Source organism: Manis javanica, chromosome 2 (genome assembly GCF_040802235.1).
Source record: "Manis javanica isolate MJ-LG chromosome 2, MJ_LKY, whole genome shotgun sequence".
Classification (NCBI taxonomy): domain Eukaryota; kingdom Metazoa; phylum Chordata; class Mammalia; order Pholidota; family Manidae; genus Manis; species Manis javanica.
This window is the reverse complement of record NC_133157.1, coordinates 154,387,604-154,406,720: the sequence shown is the minus strand read 5'-3', so window position 1 is coordinate 154,406,720 and position 19,117 is coordinate 154,387,604. Positions and strand designations below refer to the sequence as shown.

The window sequence follows — 19,117 nt, the reverse complement described above, 5'->3', positions numbered from 1 at the left end:
CATAAAAAAATCTTGGGGGAAAATTGGAATGTATATGAAGGATTCTCCAGCAGGAACTCAGTCACCCTCTTGGTGGATTTTGTACGTCTGGTCTGGGTGATAAGGAACTCCAAAATAGAAGACCAACATCAATTTTTTATCCCAACTTGCAATACAACACAGACCATTCTAGGAATAGGAGACCTTAGAAAAACCCCAGGGAATTAGTGTCAGGAGTGCTAGCTTCCTGAGCAGTCCAGAAAGTCCTCAGCATTTCAATGACCCATGTTCTCCTTGTCTCTTGCACAGGTAATTGCAAATCCAGGTACTTGAAAATAATCCAGGCTTAGCTCAAGGAGCTAGTCATTCATCAAACAAAACAGAGGATTTATGGTCATATGAAAGGTGGAGCTAAAGGAAAGTGAAAAATAGGTATAGTTTGATGTAAAGCGATGAGAAGGATAGAGTGTAGCCCTGGCCGAAGGAAGAGAAAACAAGAGGAACTAGAAGGTTGATTTGGCTTTCGGCTCAACCTCTAATGTAAAAAGGAAGGAAAATTCTTCCTTTTTATACCCACCAGAAGTGGGCAAGCTGGTGGCTGACTAAATCATTAAAACAGGGCAAGATCACCAGATGATGTGAATATGAAGGCAGGAAGTTGGGGGATGACGAAGCAGGAAGTTTAGTTAGCCTGGGACACAAGGGCATGAGTGGACTGAGACTTTCAGATCAACTCCAGCACAAATTAAATCTCCTGAAAATCACTTTAATCCCTGCCACAACAAAGGTCAACACTTAATATTGTGCAGACCATGTCCTTTTAAACTAAGACAAGGAGGTTGTTAATTCTTCCTTGCAATCATCCATCCATCCATCCATCCATCCATCCATCCATCCATCTGTCCTTCAATCAGTAATAGCACCATTTGTGACCACTGGAGAGAAGGCAGCACTTTATTTGGGATTTGGATGAACTGGTGTTCCAAGAGCCAGGCTGCCTGTTGATCAATCCTGCCAGATACGGCCCATCTGACCACAAGAGACCTATGTAGAATATAATGTTATTTATTTTGGTATCCTGAAGCTCATGATATGGCCCCCAAAAGAACCTTGTAACCATTATTTGCCATAAGAATTTGCATTATATAATAACCGTAAAGTTACTTCAAATATAGTACAATATAACCTAGAACTCTCTCCAGTGAAAGGATTCTTGCATCTTCTTATACCAGGAACTTGCCTCATGACATTGACAAAATATTTAACTTTCCTTCTGTCTACATGTCGATCTTTTCAGTTTAGCTGTCCATCTGACAATAGGCCGCTTGGATGTGTGATTTTGAAATTTTTAATTAGAAGAAACATTTTACAGAGTCTAAAATCAAAGAGAAACTAACTAACTAACTTGAAAAGTACTTAATGGAAGCTAACACTATGGCATGTCTTTCATTAGATGGTTTGCGAACTTCTGGCTGAAAGCTTTTTTTTCTTCTTGGTAATTACTCCTTCAAATCTATTGTTTATAAATTTTAATTAATCATAAAAATCTCTGAGAAAACTAACATATTGGACATGCTAGAAATAAACAATGACAGTCCGAACAAGTGGCAAATGCTCTAGCCTAAGAGCTTCTCAATGGCCATGTCTGAACTCCTCACCTTGGCTGGGCCTTTCCTGACTCTACCTTAAGCACATACCATCCCCCACAACCTCCCTTCCACCTCAGCCTCCTAACTGATTTCTCTGAATTCACTCTTGTTTTCTGCAATCTATTTCTCATTCATCACTCCCTATTTAAATCCCATTAATAGTCATATTACCCCTTAGATAAAGACATTAATCCTCACTGTGGTCCCTAAAGCCTGACATGATCTGGCTCCTACCTACCTCTCTGACCAGTAAAAATAAGATGTGAGTGACAAATATGAGCCATATAAATTATTTAAGATCTCTAATAGTCCCATTAAAAAACAGAAACAAATGAAATTAATTTTATTAACATATTTTATTTAATCCAAAACATACAAACTATTCTTTAAACATATAATCAATATTTTTTAAAAAAGAGATTATCTGTAAATATAGTTTTATACCTTCCTTTCCAATTTGGAGATCTTTTATTTCATTTTTCTTGCCTTATTGCACTGGCTAGACACCCCAGAATGACATCCTTGCTTTGTTCCTGATCTCAGGAGGAAAGCATTCATGCAATAAATATAATGTTAGTTATGTGGTTTTCATTAATGCTCTTTATCAGGTTGAAGAAATTCCCTTCCAAGTCTGCTGACAGTTTTAAAAATCAGGAATGGATGGTGAATTTTTTCAAATATTTTTTCTACATCTACTGAAATTTCTTCTTCAGTCTGTTTATTATAATGAATTACATTGATTTTTGAATGTTGAACTAGTCTTTATTCTTGGAATAAGTCCCATTTGGTCATGATGTATTTTCCTTTTTATAGATTGTTGGATTTAACTGGCTAAAATTTGGTGGAAAATTTTTGCATCTATATTGGCTTCATAGAATAAGTCGGATAGTACTCCCTCTTCAATTTTCCTGATATTGGTGTATAATTAGTATTATTTCTTCCTGAATTATTTGGTAGAATTCATTACTAAAGCCATCTGGGTCTGGTATTTTCTGTATAAAAGAAATAAATGAGTTCATATACATAAAGTAACTAGACCTGTGCTTGGCTTGTAAAAATGCCAATAAATGATAGATGTTATTTTTTAAATTCATTATATTTCTAATTAAAAACAGTAAACATTTATTGCAGAACTTAGAAAATAGTTAAAAATTTTTAAAAAGAGAAAAACTACAGTAATTCTATGTAAAGTTCACTATTAACATTTCAATTCATTCTCCAGTCTTTTCTACAGGTAATTTATGCTTTAAATTGTTATTGCTTATATTGCTCTGTACCTACTTTATTCGTTTAACATTCTATTATTAACAGTTCCCCTATCAATAGATGTTCTTAATATATTAATTTAAATGGCTGCACATATTTCATTATTTGGTCATACCATAATTTATTTAACCATTATTTTGTATTTTAAGAATTATTTTACCTTCCCTGTGCAGTAGATCCATGCATCTCTTTCCTACATTTTCATATATATTTATATAAATGCACATACAAACCCTAAGAATATTCCCTCCAGGCTTTCTCTCTATCGTGTACTGAAAACAGCTCGTGTTTATTGTGTGTTTACTCTATGACACTGTAATAAGAGCTTTACATGTTTTATCTTAATTAAAAGTAGTTTTATTACAGTACTTATAATAAATAATAGTACTTATATAGTACTTATAATAAACTATTAAAAGTAGTTGTATTATAGTATAGTATTATATATTAGTAGTACTATTATTATCATCCTATTTTACAAATGAGGAAATGGATGCAACAAGATGTCAAGTAGGCAACTTACCCAAAGTCACCCAGTTAGGGAATGAAGCCAAGAAAGGCTATGAGGGTTTACAGTCCACATGACTGACTATTATGCATTAGTGTCTTTTGGCTTATTCCTTTAGACTTTTTATATGAATTCCATTCCACACCTGATCCTAAGACATTGTTCAAGTTCTTGACTAGCTCACATACCCCAAACATGTTTTTCACCCAGATTTTTGGGTGAGCTCCTTCTTATTCTTTTGACTTATTATGCAGTTCTTGCTCTTTCAGTCATTTATAGTTTTGCTGTCAGCTCTTCCAGTCAGCCAGCTAGAATACGTATCATCCCAAACAGCAGCAGGGACATGTCACATGATAAAAGGTTTCTTTTTCCCTACTTTGTAAATTTGTCATGAAAAGGATGATATATTTTAAGTGAATCAATATACATTCAATTTAAAGACTTTATTGAAAAGAATAAAATGAGATAAAAAATGGAGACTGCTCTAGAAAATGAAAGGTATACCAAAAAACGAAGCAGGCTGTACATTTAAAATAATGTACAGGTTGCCTAGAACCTAAAATGGACATGGGAGAAAGAATTATCATTTACTTATTGTGATCCTTAAAAAAAAGGTAATATTTCTGCCTTTGTCTAGATTTATGTTTTGTACTGAGAACTGCAGTAGGGTTTCAACAGCTTTTTAATGACTATATTCTCAAAAATTAGGGAGAATTACCAGAAAAGCCTTTGTGTGTGTTCTTCTCAATTTCTGAATCTTTCAGTGAGCATGTATGTGTGTTTGTTTACAGAATAGACTAGATTCAAAGGCACCCTTCTATAGAACTTTTATTCAGTTAGTTACCACTCAAGTGCTGGTCTCTAATTCTTCAGTTACTCCCCAGGAGGAAAATGGCGATAGAACCCTCCAGCAGCAAGCCTCTGGTTCAGGGCCTCTGTCCTCTGCCTGGCCTTTCTTCAGGGATGCCTTGTTTTATCCTTTCGATCTTGGATCTGTCCAGAGCTGGGGACCCCATTGTGGGGAATTGAGATGGAGCAGAATAGTTCTAGCTTCCCCTGCTTAATGCAAGTTTTAGGTAGCCAGAGTCCTTTTCCAAGTTTTCTGTTTTGTTTGCCTGTCAGTTCCCCCTAAATATAGGCGATTTAGCCTCTGATGGGACCCTGGAATTCAGCCGTCAATCACAAATCAGTCACAGCAGCAACAAAGACGACTATAATCTGTTACTATTTTCGGAGAGAAAAAAAATTTTTTCATGAACTTCCCAAAGTAAACGGGTCTAATATTTTTAAATTGTAAGATTAAATTGTCGCATTATCCCTAGTCTCGGAAGTTCTACAGCTCTCCCTATTGCTCACTTGCTTAATGGCCTTTGGCTCCACTTCCAGTTGAATTAGAATCCAAAGAAAAGATAGTACAAAAAAAAAAAAAACCAAAACAGAAAACTGGAGGATGCGGGCATCGATCCCGCTACCTCTCGCATGCTAAGCGAGCGCTCTACCATTTGAGCTAATCCCCCACAGCTGGGCAGAGCTGCTTTAATCTTCCTCTAGGTAAGTTAGTGGACATGAAAACGAAAATAAATAATATTAATCACACCTTTTACGTGTCTCATAACTAAGTAAAAAGTAACAAAATAGTCAACTTTTCCTTCGAGCCGGAGTCGAACCAGCGACCTAAGGATGTCCGAACTTACAGTCTACAGTCCTCCGCTCTACCAACTGAGCTATCGAAGGATACAGGAAGCTGCGTTCTCGATTTCTGTCTATAACGTTTAGTCATCTAGGTTTCGTGTGCTTTCTACCCCGTTTCTTTCGTAATTTCCTGCCGAGAATATCGGATACTTCCCGCAGACCTCCCACCTTCTCGGGGCATTCACAGAGAGCGCGCGCGGCCGACCCTGCCGGGAGCTCGGAAAAAAAGAAAGGAGGCCGGGCCCCGGGGAGCCGGCGGCTGGCCGGGGACTCGCGTTCGCCTTCCATCGGTGACTCGCGGGGCTCGGGAAACCTGACGGTAGAGAATAAACTGAAAGCTGACCCTGTAGCCAACTGCCCGGCGCAGACTCACGCTTGGAACTAGGACCCTAGCTAGGTACAGCTTCAAGGATTCGCAAAAGATTTCAGGGGGTATACCGCAATAGGCCCAAACTGGAACGAAAGTGCAAAATGTTCCAACTTTAGGATGCAAAGGTATTTAGAGCAGCGTGCTCCTAGAAAGAACCAGGAGTCACGTTGGTGGGAAGAAAACAAAATCGTGCGTCTCCTTCGAGCCGGAATCGAACCAGCGACCTAAGGATTTCTTTTGTTGGAAAGCCAACTACAGTCCTCCGCTCTACCAGCTGAGCTATCGAAGGGACGAGATAACCCGGCGCCTCTTGAGGTTCAACACATAGGAAACGGAATGTGTAAAACCACTGGCTAGTGGTCAAATCAAATATGTGTAACCACGAAGATAGAGGTGGGTATGTGCCCGTGTTGTTTAACGCGTAACCTAGCTCTGGGTTGGGGGGATTCTAAGCCAGGAAAGGGCTCTGAACTAGTTTTTCCAGGGCCTATGGTGTCAAGACTCAGCAACTCCGACGCCCCCCCTCACACACATCTGGTACACATTTCTTTTACTGATCCCCTTAGCATTACTGTCAGGTGGGCCGTAGAACTTTATAATTTGTATATTTCCTTAATCCCTTTTGGCGTGAAGGGCCAGTGGCGCAATGGATAACGCGTCTGACTACGGATCAGAAGATTGTAGGTTCGACTCCTGCCTGGCTCGCGCTTTTGTCAATTTAACATTTTAAAACCAGAGTTTATGACTCCCCTCCGGTTCCCCACACCACAAGTACCAAAAGTAATTTACCGCATTTAGAGTTCTGAGGGCCTATAGGAGCAATCCTCAATACAGCCACCTGGAACCTGCCAGGTACTGAGAGGTTCACGAGCACTAAGGGGAGGTAGTCGCCAGACCCCCCTGGGGATGAAAGAGGTGCGCGGAAGCCGGGAAAGCCGGGCGGGCTGGAGGGCTCCGGGTAGGGATCCGCGAAGAGAATACCGCAATGCCCTCGGCGAGGCTTGTGAAAATCCCAGGGCTGCTCCCACCGCAGTTTAATTCGTTTGGTTTTGTAAAATGAAAACAACACGGTCACTGAGTCACTGGAGAAACTGCCCCAGCCATCCGCGACAATGCAGAGGAAATTAAGGTTACTTACGGTGTCTTTTTGATCAGGTTTCCGTTTGACAGTTGATTGTAACAAAGGTTCGGAATTCCTCCTCGGTTGTAAGCACAGCATTAAAACCATGTTCTGACCTGGGTCCTGCCCGCAAGGGTCTTACGAGAGGGCATATGTTGGTTTGAACAAACCTGAGTTTTTAATCTGAAGTTATTATGTTGATCTTATTTGTGGACAGGAATTTAGAATTATGTCTTAAATCTCTTCAGGTAAGACAGCAATTCCCAAAATCGCTTTACAGTTCGGGAAGAAGTAAATTGGGGAAGAGAAAATGTGAAGTTAGGGAAATAAGGCTAGTATTTAAATGGTAAATTAGCTTCCTTAGGACTCTACAAACGTTTTAAAGAAGGTAAAAACAGCTGGGGGAGCAAGCACAGACTATTTGAACAAATTGAAGATGGGTTTTATTTGTTTCCTAGTGAACATTTTGCCACTTCTCATGTAACAAGTTGATATATCTTTAAATAGTGTTTCTGATAGTTTAAAAAAAAATTACCTCTCTGGGAAGTTGAGGAGATATGTTGCACCCTTCCAGCCAAGTTTATGTACGCTAGGCTAAGAAGAAAGAGCCTCCCATCTTCTCATACTTTCTCCTGATTTTAGGAGGGTGGCCAGCAAGGTGTTGGTTAGTTGCAGCCATGGCCAACATTGCACTGTTGGCAGAAACCCTGGCCCCTTGGTCAATCCACTTTTTGATGCCCCCTCTTCCCCAACAGCCAGGGAGATCAGAGTAACAGGTTCCGAGAGGGCCAAGATGGTGGATGATTTCTGGTTCTTTCACTTGTGACAGAAGTTCACGCAACTAGTGTAAGCAGGAGAGATACTGTACTGGTAGAGGGGTGTCTCAGGGAAACCAAGCAGGAAATATAACTGGGCCCTCTGTGGTTTTTCTTTCAGTGCCTCTCAGCTCCTCTCTGTGCTTCTCTAGTGCATATGGTTGGAAACATGGTGCTGCCCTCCCACCCCCAAAGTTCCTGACCTTTCTCCCTCACAGTCTATTGCTGTAGCTTGAATGTTTGTGTCCCCTCAAAATTCTTACGTTGAAATCTAATGCCCAAGGTAATGGTGTTAGGAGACGGGGCCTGTGGGCAGTGACTAGGTTATGAGGGAGGAGCCATTATGAATGGGATTAGTGCCCTTATAAAAGAGGCCAGGAGAGATCTCACCTTCCTTCCACTATGTGAGGACACAGTGAGAAATCTAGCAGTCTGCAATCCAGAAGAGGCCCTTCACCAGAACCTGATCATGCTGGCACCCTGATACTGGATTTCCAGACTCCAGAACTGTGAGAAATAAGTATATCTACTGTTTATAAACCACCTAATCTGGTATTTTGTTATAGCATCCTGAATGGAGTAAAACATGTATCAACCAGAGACTCAGTTCTCTCAGTCATGACTGCAAAACTTTGCATTGTCCTGGCCTCAGTTAGGTGCTCATCCCTGGTCCCTCAGTTGAGTCCTGGGGTCTGGATTACATGCAGTGGTCAGGGCTGGCTCACCTCTCTCCATGTGGTTACCTCCCTTCCTTCCTAGGATCCCAGTGAAAAGATAATAAAGATATACAAAAGAAAAAGTTTTATTGCAGCATGCAAAACAACAGAGATATGATCAGCAGACCTGGGATTTTAACTAATTTATGGTGTGTGGAAAGCAAATGAGATTATATGGACCCATAGCTCAAAATGGAGAAAAACACAGGTCAGAACACACATTCTAGAAGCTAACAGAGATGGGACTTTTCTCCCCATGGAGCTCCAAAAGGGCCCCAGACACAGAGGCAGCAGCAAAAAGGTCAGAGGCCCACAACATTGTACAGCAGCTACTGCATTTTTCCCCAGGTGGAGCTGCCTGGAGACCTGCTTAAGCAGAGTAGATTTGCCTGTGGGAGCCCATACGGTGAGTATAGGGCTGGGAAGAGAGGCAATGATTATTAGAGCTTAATAATCATAGACACAGAGAGGAAGAAAGCCAGCCCACCCCACTCTCAGAGTGAGACCCTCTTTGAGTTGGCACTTTGGGGGATATTGGACCAGCACCATTATGTCCACTGAGGCACCATTAATGAAAAGGCCTGCTTGTCCCCAAGGCCAAACTTAAAAAAGAAAGTCTGAGCTGAACAAACAAAGGAACTGAGCCAGGAGGAAACTCAGGGGCAATGCAGGGAATAGTACAGAACTATTTTTTCAATTGCTAATTGATATCCTCAGGGACATCTAAAACAATATTGCAGCAATAAGCACCAGAACAAGCTGATATTAAAAGGAGCAATGAGAGAATAATTGAGTTCTTGAAAACAAAAAGTGTGATTGCTAAGGGGAAAACATTGGTCATGGCTAAAGATCAAATTTGGAGATAGAAAAAAGGGTAGAAAATATCTCTGAGGAAACCAGAATACAGAGAGAAGAAAATATAAAAGTAAAAGCATGAAGGATAGACCCAGAAGACATTGCAGCTCCAGAGTTCCAGAAAGAGAAAGCAGAGACTCTGAAGGGGAAGGAATAGAAGAAAGACATTAGTCAGCAGATCAAAAGGGCCTTCCAAGTACTACGAATGAAAACAACCATGCCTGGACACAGCATGTGAAAGTTAAAAGCAATGAGGGAACCCTAAAAGCCTTCAGAGATGGGAACAAAAGCAAACAAAAAACAGGCTAGCTACAAAGGAATGGGAATAAGGCCTGTGATCAGACTTCTCATCAGCAATACTGGATGCTAAAAGACAGTAGAGCAAGGCCTTCAAAATTCTGTGGGGAAATAATTTTGAACCTAGGCTTGTATAACCAATCAAGGTAGCAATCACAGACGGGGACACACTTACAGAGTCTCATAAAGGTTAAAGCCCATGATTCCTTTCTGAAACAAAAAATAGACATTAGTAGAGGATGTTATACTGACTGGGTTCTCTAGGGAGCAGAAGCTGACACAGAACTAGATGCAAACTTTTACTGAGGGGTACCAGCTGTGAAGAGAGAAGGGGAGGATTCAGGACTAGGTAGGAGTAGCTGTTAGACAGCGGTGCAGACCTGGTGATAACACCTAGAGGCTGTCAGTGAACCTCCTCCTTGGAACTGGGCAGTGAGTCCTTTCTTGAAAGGCAATCTAGCTACAAATCTGTATCTGTGACAGATGTACTTCAGTAAAATAAAATAAGAATCAGAAGAGGAGTAGTACACAGGATTTAAGAAAAAAGGGGCCCAACAAAGAACTCAAAATAAATCCCAGGTTGACAATGATGCAGAAGCCAAGAAAGCAATCTAGACAATTTAGGAAAAAAAGGTTAGAGGATTTTTCAAAAAGTAGATTCTTTCACAAGTAATGTGTTTAAGGTCCAGGAAGACCTTAGAGATATGATAGAGCAAACCAAAGGTAATTAGGAATTTCTTTTGAAAGAGCTTTATAAGGAACTCATGGTCCAAATATAAAGCAAACCGAAATTCTGGCACAATTTTTAGAAACTGGTGGTGTGTGTTATAAGTAAATCTCTGTCTCTCCCTCAAAAAAATTTATTGATGCCCTAACCCCCAGTACCTCAGAAAGTGACCATATTTGAAGATAGGGCTTTTACAAAGGTAATTAAATGAAAAGATGGTCATTAGGGTGAGGCTCATTCAATATGACTAGTGTCATTATAAGAAGAGATTAAGACAAAGGGAGAGAGAAAGAGATAGCAGAAATGTATGTGCATATTTATGAGCCAAGGAGTGAGACCTCAGAAGAGATCAGACCTGCCAACACCTTCTTCTTGGACTTCCAGCATCCACACTGTGAGAAAATGAATCTTTGTTTGTAAGCCACCCAGTCTGTGGTATTTTATTATGGTAGCCCTAGCAAACTAATATAGTGATGGTAAGGAAAGAGGAATTTGCTTTCTTTTCTGCAATCTTTGGTATTGTTTGCATTTTTAACTGTATGCAAGTTATTTGATATAATACACAGGCAGACAGTCTCATTAATTGTCATCTATTACTACATCCAATAAAAAAAATTGCTTAAAAATGAAGGAACTGATGCTCAAAGATGTGAAATGGCTTACCTTCAGAACAGAGTTGAGCACTGAGATCTCACATCTCCTGAGTTACCAGCAGGACTTTCTCCTTGGTGCTACTTGGTCTCCCTGTCCCCAGACAGACACTTGAATTAAAGAGTGGGACTGCAAACCCTGGGAGGAAGGAGGTGGAAGGTGGTTTCTGATGTCAGGAAAAGTCAGGTGACAGCAGGACATTCTGGGAGTAGCAAAGTGTTCCATTACTAAAGGGAACCCTCTTATTCTAGAACCCCAAAATCAAATCTGTAGAATTAACAGGGGTACTGCACAAAAGTTACATTAAGATACCCTAAGACCTGAAGAACAAAAATCCCCTGTTTAATTGAAAAATACCTAAAACATATGCTCATGAAGAAACTTCTAAGGTCTTCCTTTCAGTTGAAGAAACCATTCTACAAATCAGGAAGCTCTACCAAGAAAGTTTAAGCAGTTTATTTCAGGGTGACCCTCCAGATTGCAGGAGCAGTGCTGAGCTCTCCTGATTCCTCGTCTGTGTCTTTCTGTAAACATATACGTCACCAAGAAGGATACTGCAGGAAACCAGAAAGAGAATGTTTCCAAGGTCAGAAAAGGAACCATTCTGGAGCACTCCATGGGAGATAAAGTAGATTCTTTTTATTCACATAAATTAGGTTTGATAAAGTCACCACAAACACTTATTTAGTGAATACTGAACCATTGCTCCTAGGGGAAATGCAGGGTTATGTTCCCATGAGCCTCTGTTCACACCATTTTTATTAAGAGATCAATATATAACCTTGTTTTATGTATGTTTCTGTTTAGACATATTTAATATATATTGATTCATTGACATTGAACTCACAGCCAACAGCATTACTTCTGCCTGAAAGTTTATCTACATATTTTCTCCATTGGGCACATCATAACCTCTTGCACTTAGGAACATTAGACATCACTTAAGCACTATGCTTTTAACTTCTGAAATGATAAAATCACCAATAAAAGCCACAAAGCTCCAAAAACTGTGGCACTTGTTTATAGTAAATAAGCTGAAACAAGAAGGCAGCATTATCACTTTGTCCTGCCTCAGCTGAGAACAGATGTGACAGCCAACTCAAATTTCTCACCATTCTGTGTATGTCTGTGAATGACCACGGAACAAATTTTAGCAAGTGGGAAAATTTGCAAATATGGAATCTGTGAATTATGAAGATTGACTGTATTATTAACCCAAATTAAACCTTGAATTACGTAAAATGACTATATCAAAAGATCTTAATGAGACCAACCTTCCATCTCCCTTAACAGGAACCATTTGTCCTATAGGGACAAGACAGACCCATCAAATTCCCAGGGCTCCCTGAGCCCCTGAAAACTCACCTCCACTCTTTTACACTTAGGGAAAGTGGGGTTATTATCTAGTTCATACAGTGTCTTTCCCGATAGTAGGATTTAGGGGGCTGGGGAAGGATGTCACAGGGAGTTTTCTTCAGAGATGCATATTTATTCCTTAAACAAACATTTATTTAATCTCTACTATGTGTTAGGCACTGTTCTATTGCCAGGATGTAACAATAAGCAAAACAGAAACAAAGCTCTTCTCTGATGGAGCACACATTTTGAAGGAGCAGACAATGAGTTGACAATAAACATACACCTTAGGCTCAATAGTGGTGAGTTGCCAAAGGGAAAGATAAAGCATAGGCAGATCTTGAGTGTAGAGGGTACTGTGCTTTTCACAAAGGCAAACTGACGTAGACCACCAGAAGCAAAATAAGTTGCTACAAAATACACACCCTTATAAACATATACACACAAACACACAGTTATTTTAAATGGTGGCATATAAATTCTTTTCAAAAAGGTTAAAGTTTGCCAAGTTGTATTTCCTTTGTATTATGAATAATAAAGGATTATTAATTTAGTAGCCTGGCTTAAGTAATGGTATACTTTTGCAAATAGAAACTGCACAATTTGTACCTTATTTTGTACAGTGAAGAAATTGGAGTATAATTTCACTTTTATTATGAATGGATAACATTAAAGTTGTCTTGGAAAGGTTATACATCTCATTGTATGAATGGCATTGAAATGTCTTGTTTTTATATATAATAGCAAGTGTTCTCATCCTGATCTTATGGAATCAGAATAAGGGAACAGAATTTATAGATCTATGGTGTGGATAAAGTGAAGGTTTCTATGGCCAGGATCCTCAGCTGAACCTAAACTACTTGATGATGTAACGGGCCTGCTGCTAGGCTACTGCTTCCACACCCATAGGCAATTAGCTATTATTGGCTGAGTCACTATATAAAGAGCTCTACCCAGTGCTGGACCTATCGCTGGGGGAACAAGCTGGGTAATAAACCCTTTCGCCCCAAGAATGTTCCATTGTCATTCCTGTTTCACTGAATCCATAGTGAACTTGCCCAGAGTTGAAACCCATTGGCAAGACACTAAGTTAGCTTTAATATTGCTTTAAATATTGCTTTGTGCAATTATAATAAATGGTCCTGAAAAATGCCAGTTTAGTGTGTAGTTAATGTATACATGCCCAAATAGATAATTATTTTTAAAAATTTAAGAAAATGTGGTAATTTCATTCCCAGAGAACATTTGCACTAAAAATTTTGTTCTTCACCAGGAAAGAAAGTGTGTTATAGAGGAAACTTATCTGAGAAGAGATGAATCTGGACAACATCTCAGGAGTGAAGATGCTTGGGTACCAGACCAAATTATTCAGAAGTAAACAGTAAAAAACCCTCACTAGGTAAGATCTAGTCTTCCTTGCCCTCCAAACATGGATGTGCCTGGGGGTGCTCTCAGGAGAAGCTGATAATCAGATTCTTCACAATTAGAAAGCTCAGTTAGCGGCCCAGTGGTGAGCAGAATATGTTAAGAGCTGTAACTGCTGACCTAATTCTAGGAATTGAGTTTTGCTTCTTGGGGACAACCTAGAATAGCATGAAAACTCCAAAAAGTTGTATCACACCCATTCATTTGGCACTGAGCATGTTTAAGCCTCCTTTTGAAGAAAAGCTTTTCTCAGAAATGGCATATGTTGTAAGACTTAATCAATCAACAAGTATTTATTAGTTTCCTACTCTATTTTTAGTTCTAAGATGTAGATCTTAAAATCACTGCTAATTGGAGCCATCTATGATTTGGAAATGGCTTTGTTTTACAGACACTGGTTATACATAATTTTAATTTCTGGCCCTCTGTTTGGAACTGCTCAGAAATAATGTAAAGATGATTGCTACTTAGGTGCTCTGGAGGGCTACAGGCTGGAAAAAGGGGGGTCAAACCGTTTTAACAAGAGTAAGAATTGTGTTTCTTGAATAAGCACTTTTTTCTTAGGTTGGAGGACAGTTGCCCTGGAAATGGACGTTTACCTTCATATCAATGAGGAAGAGAGAGCAGTCTGCTGAAAATTTTAAAAAGACAGCTCTGTAATTGGGTCAGGGGCTTGACTGGCTCCAAGTTAACACATTTATTTTTGTATTAATTTATGTTTGCATATACAAGCATTTAATATGCTAAGCCACCCTAAAAACTAAGGATTCTAGCAGCGTTTATGTTTCTAGCTGGTAACAATTTCCCTATTTTACAACACAGATTTTAAACATTTAGTCTTTTAACAAATATTCCCTGACTGCCATGTGTCAGGTGCTGTTTTAAGTCCTGGGGACTCAGCATTCACAAAGATGGACAAAAACTTTGCTCTTGTGGTGTGGCAGACAGAGAATAAGATAAAAAGTATGTTAATGAAAGGTACTAAGGAGAAAAAGTAGAAGAGAATAGGGAGCGTGAGGTGGGGAATGGCATAGGTCTAGGCAGAGTGGTCTGGGAAAGCCCGCAGCAAAATGATGTGAGGAAAGACTGGGGAAAGTCCCTTCATGCTCTAAATATGTTATATGTTGTAAATTAATCTCACTGTGACTTGGAGCTGCAGTTTGACAATTTGAAAGAAATTTCACCTCAGTCAGGTTTTGAGAGTCTCTCCCCTACCTAGGATGTAAGGGGTCTGCAGGGTTTCATGTCTTTGTCCTCCAAGTGAGTTTTGAGCCCCTAGTCTTGCTCCAGCCTTGTTGCTCCTGAGGTCTCTATGTCCAGTCCTGCATGGTTCCTTTCAGGGCCCAGATGTGGACACATGAATCTTTAGTTATGGCTACAAAGCCATGACTTCCTTTTGTCCCCCAGGCATCCAAGTGCTCTCTCATCATAGGGGCTCTCCCCTGTGGGGACACAAGTCTGGGCTCCCTAAAAACTAAGGATTCCAGCAGTGTTTATGTTTCTAACTGGTAACAATTTCCCTATTTTACAACACAGATTTTAAACATTTAGTCTTTTAACAAATATTCCCTGACTGCCATGTGTCAGGCGCTGTTTTAAGTCTGATATAGGTCCTTGTCCCTTACCAAATACTTCTTTTTTTCACTCCATCCTGAGTCTCAACTTTTCACCTTCGTCCCTTGTCTTCCCCGTTTCTCAGTACTCCGTCTCCTTCCTTGTCCTTCTCCTGTGTCTACTCCTGTGTATAATACTCTGGAAACTCCCCTCAAACCTCCCAAACCCATCTTTCATCCAGAAGCCCATCAGAATGGGGCTACTTCTCTTCCTTGGATTTCAGCACACACCTTCTGACGGTCCAAGCCACTAAACAAATGCCTGAGTGGTCGTTTTCCAGGTGTCTCTCTACCTTTGTTTTTAACCTCTAAGTGTGTGGTAGCAAGGAAGTAACATGTTAAAGATGAAACTCAGAAAGAGAGCCCATATCCATTTGAGTCTTACTAAGGACAAAACAAAATCTCAATAAATTACCTTGCCATACATTTAGATAATATGTGTAGTCACTGTAAATTATTTCTATGTGTTAGTACACTCAGAGAATTATTTGAAAAATACCCTTGGTGTCCCTTTGCCTATTAGCATTGTGATTATTTGTGCTTAAAGGTATGGGGGGGAAGCATTTCTTTAAAAATATTCTGTTAGCCAGGCTATTTCCTATCTCTCCCTCCCCCACCAGTTGGAGTAGATTCACAATACTTCAGTTTATCAAAAAGACCAGTAAATGTGAAGCTAGAGAGTTGACAGTGGTGAACAGAGAGATTTGGAGATTAAAATGGAGAAATGAGGGTCAAATGGAAGAAAAGTGGACACAGGAGAAGGACAAGGAAGGAGATGGAGTACTAAGAAACAGGGAAGAGAAGGGACGAAGGTGAAAAGTTGAGACTCAGGATGGAGTGAAAAAAATAAGTAATTGGTAAGGGACAAGGACCAAGAAGAAACAGGCGAGGAGCACTGATTCAGTGTTAAACTTGTACAGTTTTGGAGATTAGAAGTTTGATGTGGGTGCCACTGGGTGAAAATCAAGGTGGTCACAGGGCTGCGTTTCTTTCTGGGCTCTAGAGGAAAACCCATCTTCAAGTTTTTCAGCTTTTAGAGCTTTCCTGCACACTTTGGCTTATGGTCCCCTTCCTCCTCCATCTTCAAAGTACATCTTTGGCCATTCTTATGTAGTCACCTCTCTCTCTCTCTCTCTGTCCATAGCCAGGAAAGGCTCTCCATTTTTAAGGACCCATGTAATTAGATTGGGCCCACTTGGATAATCCAGGATAATCTCCCAATCTCAAGGGCCTTAACAATCATATCCTCAAAGTCCCTTTTGCTTTGAAAGGTGATATATTCACTGGTGTGGGAATTAAGACATGCACATGTTGGGGGGTCATTATTGTGCCAACTTCAGAGACCATGTGGTATTAATTGGAACCCTATCTGTAGGTCAAAAGATCAGGCAGTACACTAGCAGGTGAATGTTTTTCCAGGCTAGGCCATGTCAAATGTATTTTAGCATATATACTGTTTGAAATGTAGGAATAGAATGTCATTTAGTCTCAAAGAATTAAAATAAGTATATTTTGGTAACAAAAAGTGTGTGTGTGTGTGTGTGTGTGTGTGTGTGTGTATGTATGTATGTATGTTTTTTGTTATGTCCTGATGCAAGAGAGAAAAAATAAATAAATGGATGGCCTATGAAACCTTGTATGAAAATATGAAATCCCCTACTCTGAATAGCCTGGAGCCCAGGAGTAGGTAGCAAGCCACTGAAGTGGGCAGTTCATTTGACCCTGCATGAACTGGGGCCATGAGTCCCACTTTTGAGGACTCTTCTTCCCTTGATGTTTCTCTGTGGAAATGCTTATGGATTCAGAATAACTGCAGATGATTCCATATAACAGGTCCTGCTGACGTGATACCTAATGAAGAGTTGATCCTTAGTCCTGTTGTAGCTGAGGGGCAACCTGTAGAATGTATTCCCTCATTCACAGGCACTCATGTGCTTGCTTTTTTCACACATCATTGTAAGCAGATTAGCCCTTTGTGGGGAACATTGGCCAGAACCCCTCTAGGAACTCAACTTTACCACCTGATTCAGATTGATGCCCAGTTCTTGGTTTAACCACTCTTCTCCCAGCACTCTGGGCAAGCCAGAAGTAGAAGTAAAAAATTCTGTGTGAGAAAGAAACATGAAGTCTGGGAAAGAAAGAAGCTTTGTGATTGGCAGGTTGCTTTTCAAAAATAGGCCTGACCTTTTGCTTAGAGACCTCAGAAAGGAAATGTAGTGTCTCAAATTATCCACAGACAGGGCTATTTATTATGTTCCCTTCAAATGGAAAGTAGCACTTGTTTGTTGAATACAGAGTTGCAAGTACTTCCTGGTCACGGGCTGTTAGTGCTGGGCATCTCTGTGGGTTTTGTTGGATGAGAGGGTTCATATACATAAGTCGCGTCACACACGTTTGTGTGTATAAACATATACAAATTCATGTAAAACCATCTTATATTTGTCAAACACTTGACTTTTTCGAGTTCTTTCACCTCAGCTATTTCATCTGGTCAAAGCAGATATGAAAATGGAGTCATGGACCTACTAGCCATTTTATTCTTATCTCACTTGGTCACAGGACTAGGTAGTGAGAACTTAGATTAGAACCAGTTTTTTTAACTTTCAAACCAGGGCTTTTTCTACTTGATTATGTCGATAAAAAAAAAATTCTAATAACTCATGAGTTAGAGCAGAGTTTTAATGATTTCAGAGCTGTCAGAGCTATAACACCAATTCTCACTTACAATGTATATTTAGCCTCAATTGACTACAACTTGGTGGTGGGGGGTGGGGGAGAAACAAAAAGAAAATGGCATTTTATGCAATATTATGTAAAAACATAACAAGATCTTTAAAATTGCAACATTATATAAAGAACTAGGAAAGACCTAGAGAAAACAAAAACTTTGCTGCCGTACTATTTTAGAACACAGTTTTAGCACCTGGTTTTGATCACACGGTGCATATAAGGATCAAACAAATAAAAGCAGAAATGACCTCTGAGCTTAAATGTTCAACATGCACAAATCTGAGCATTTTCTGGTCAATGTAATTAATCCCACCAAAAATAGGGTAAGTGATACACAATTAAATTTAAATTTAAGCTATAGAATTTAGAATTCTGCACTTCACCTCATGTGTTTCTTTCCCATAGTAAGTCTAATCCCATAGTAAGTTGTATAAAACTTAATTTACTTAAAAATGGTGAACATATTTTTGGGGGACTGGTTTGGGCTCAGAATGATTTTCTGTATTATTTATAACATTTAACCAGGTTGAAGTTTTGTTTTTGTTTTTGTTTTTATGCCAATCTAAAAGTACACACAAAACCGGTTTCTTCTTGCTTTTACTTGTCAGTTTTCAGTAAATGATAATTTTTAATCTTTCAAAAGTATGCTTTAAAATAATGTGATTTATCTTTTTATCTCACAATTTTTTCTGGCCTCAACATATTTCTGTAGCCATACTAAATCTCAACAGGAAAAAAATTTCACACACACAAAAATGCCTCCTAAATATATATATCCTGTATATTTTGCTAATGATATTGTGGCAGATATGAATATAATATGTAGTTAAATAGATGAAAAGTGACTTCTATTTGGAATACTGTAAGGAATGAGGTCTGGATCACATAAAGGAGAGGCTCAGAAAACCTATCTAATTCCACTGTCTTACTTCATGCAAAGAGCATAAAACAACTCTTCAGGCCTTTATTCTTCAAAATAGAATGTGTTTCATTAGGAATTCTACTCAAAGAGTGAGACTGCATACTGAGAAAATTATGTAGCAATCATCTTTCCCTAACTAGAAGTAAAATACAAATGTGGAAAAGTTCACAGCATTTCATGCCCCGAGACTCCCTCCATGACCACCTGGAGACATGGCTGAATCAAGAGAAGATACCATGGACCCTCAATAGGCTCAATATTAAGAGTCTGTGCAATAACTTCGAGGTCCTTCTCTGATTAGCTGTGTTTTCTCATTTGCATTTGTAGGCTGGAGAACAACTGGAAAGTCCACATCTAAAAATAAACAAAGCAAAGCAATAAATATCCTCTTATCATGTTACATTTCCTTTAATGGGACGGGTGGTG

General features: G+C 39.5%; 1 protein-coding gene, 1 long non-coding RNA gene and 4 other non-coding genes across 8 annotated transcripts in view; 2 read left to right on the top strand and 4 right to left on the bottom strand.

Moving 5' to 3' along the window:
- Positions 1 to 4,846: 4,846 nt before the first annotated feature.
- Positions 4,847 to 4,919, bottom strand: TRNAA-AGC (transfer RNA alanine (anticodon AGC)). Its single transcript has one exon. It is a non-coding gene; the product is annotated as a tRNA-Ala (tRNA).
- Positions 4,920 to 5,048: 129 nt separating this feature from the next.
- On the bottom strand, positions 5,049 to 5,136 carry TRNAY-GUA (transfer RNA tyrosine (anticodon GUA)). The gene is given in 2 exon segments: positions 5,049 to 5,084; positions 5,100 to 5,136. It is a non-coding gene; the product is annotated as a tRNA-Tyr (tRNA).
- A 107-nt stretch (positions 5,137 to 5,243) lies between these two features.
- LOC118968307 (uncharacterized) overlaps positions 5,244 to 19,117 on the top strand; it is a 98,450-nt gene continuing 84,576 nt past the window's right edge. For 2 of the 3 annotated variants that reach the window (XR_012128216.1, XR_012128215.1), the window contains exons 1-2: positions 5,244 to 5,857; positions 13,275 to 13,400. This is a non-coding gene — a long non-coding RNA (uncharacterized lncRNA). Of the gene's footprint in view, positions 5,858 to 13,274; positions 13,401 to 13,990; positions 15,400 to 19,117 lie in introns of those variants that run through there. The other variant, XR_005055919.2, reaches the window with a different exon arrangement.
- Positions 5,661 to 5,753, bottom strand: TRNAY-GUA (transfer RNA tyrosine (anticodon GUA)). Its single transcript has 2 exons — positions 5,717 to 5,753; positions 5,661 to 5,696 (listed from the first exon to the last, which is right to left on the bottom strand). It is a non-coding gene; the product is annotated as a tRNA-Tyr (tRNA).
- Positions 6,097 to 6,169, top strand: TRNAR-ACG (transfer RNA arginine (anticodon ACG)). Its single transcript has one exon. It is a non-coding gene; the product is annotated as a tRNA-Arg (tRNA).
- Positions 17,701 to 19,117, bottom strand: part of DNAJC5B (DnaJ heat shock protein family (Hsp40) member C5 beta) — a 60,755-nt gene continuing 59,338 nt past the window's right edge. The window contains exon 4 of the mRNA XM_017659678.3: positions 17,701 to 19,045. Within this exon, the coding sequence (XP_017515167.1) occupies positions 18,951 to 19,045 (95 nt within the window). The 3' untranslated portion in view covers positions 17,701 to 18,950. The remainder of the gene's footprint in view (positions 19,046 to 19,117) is intronic.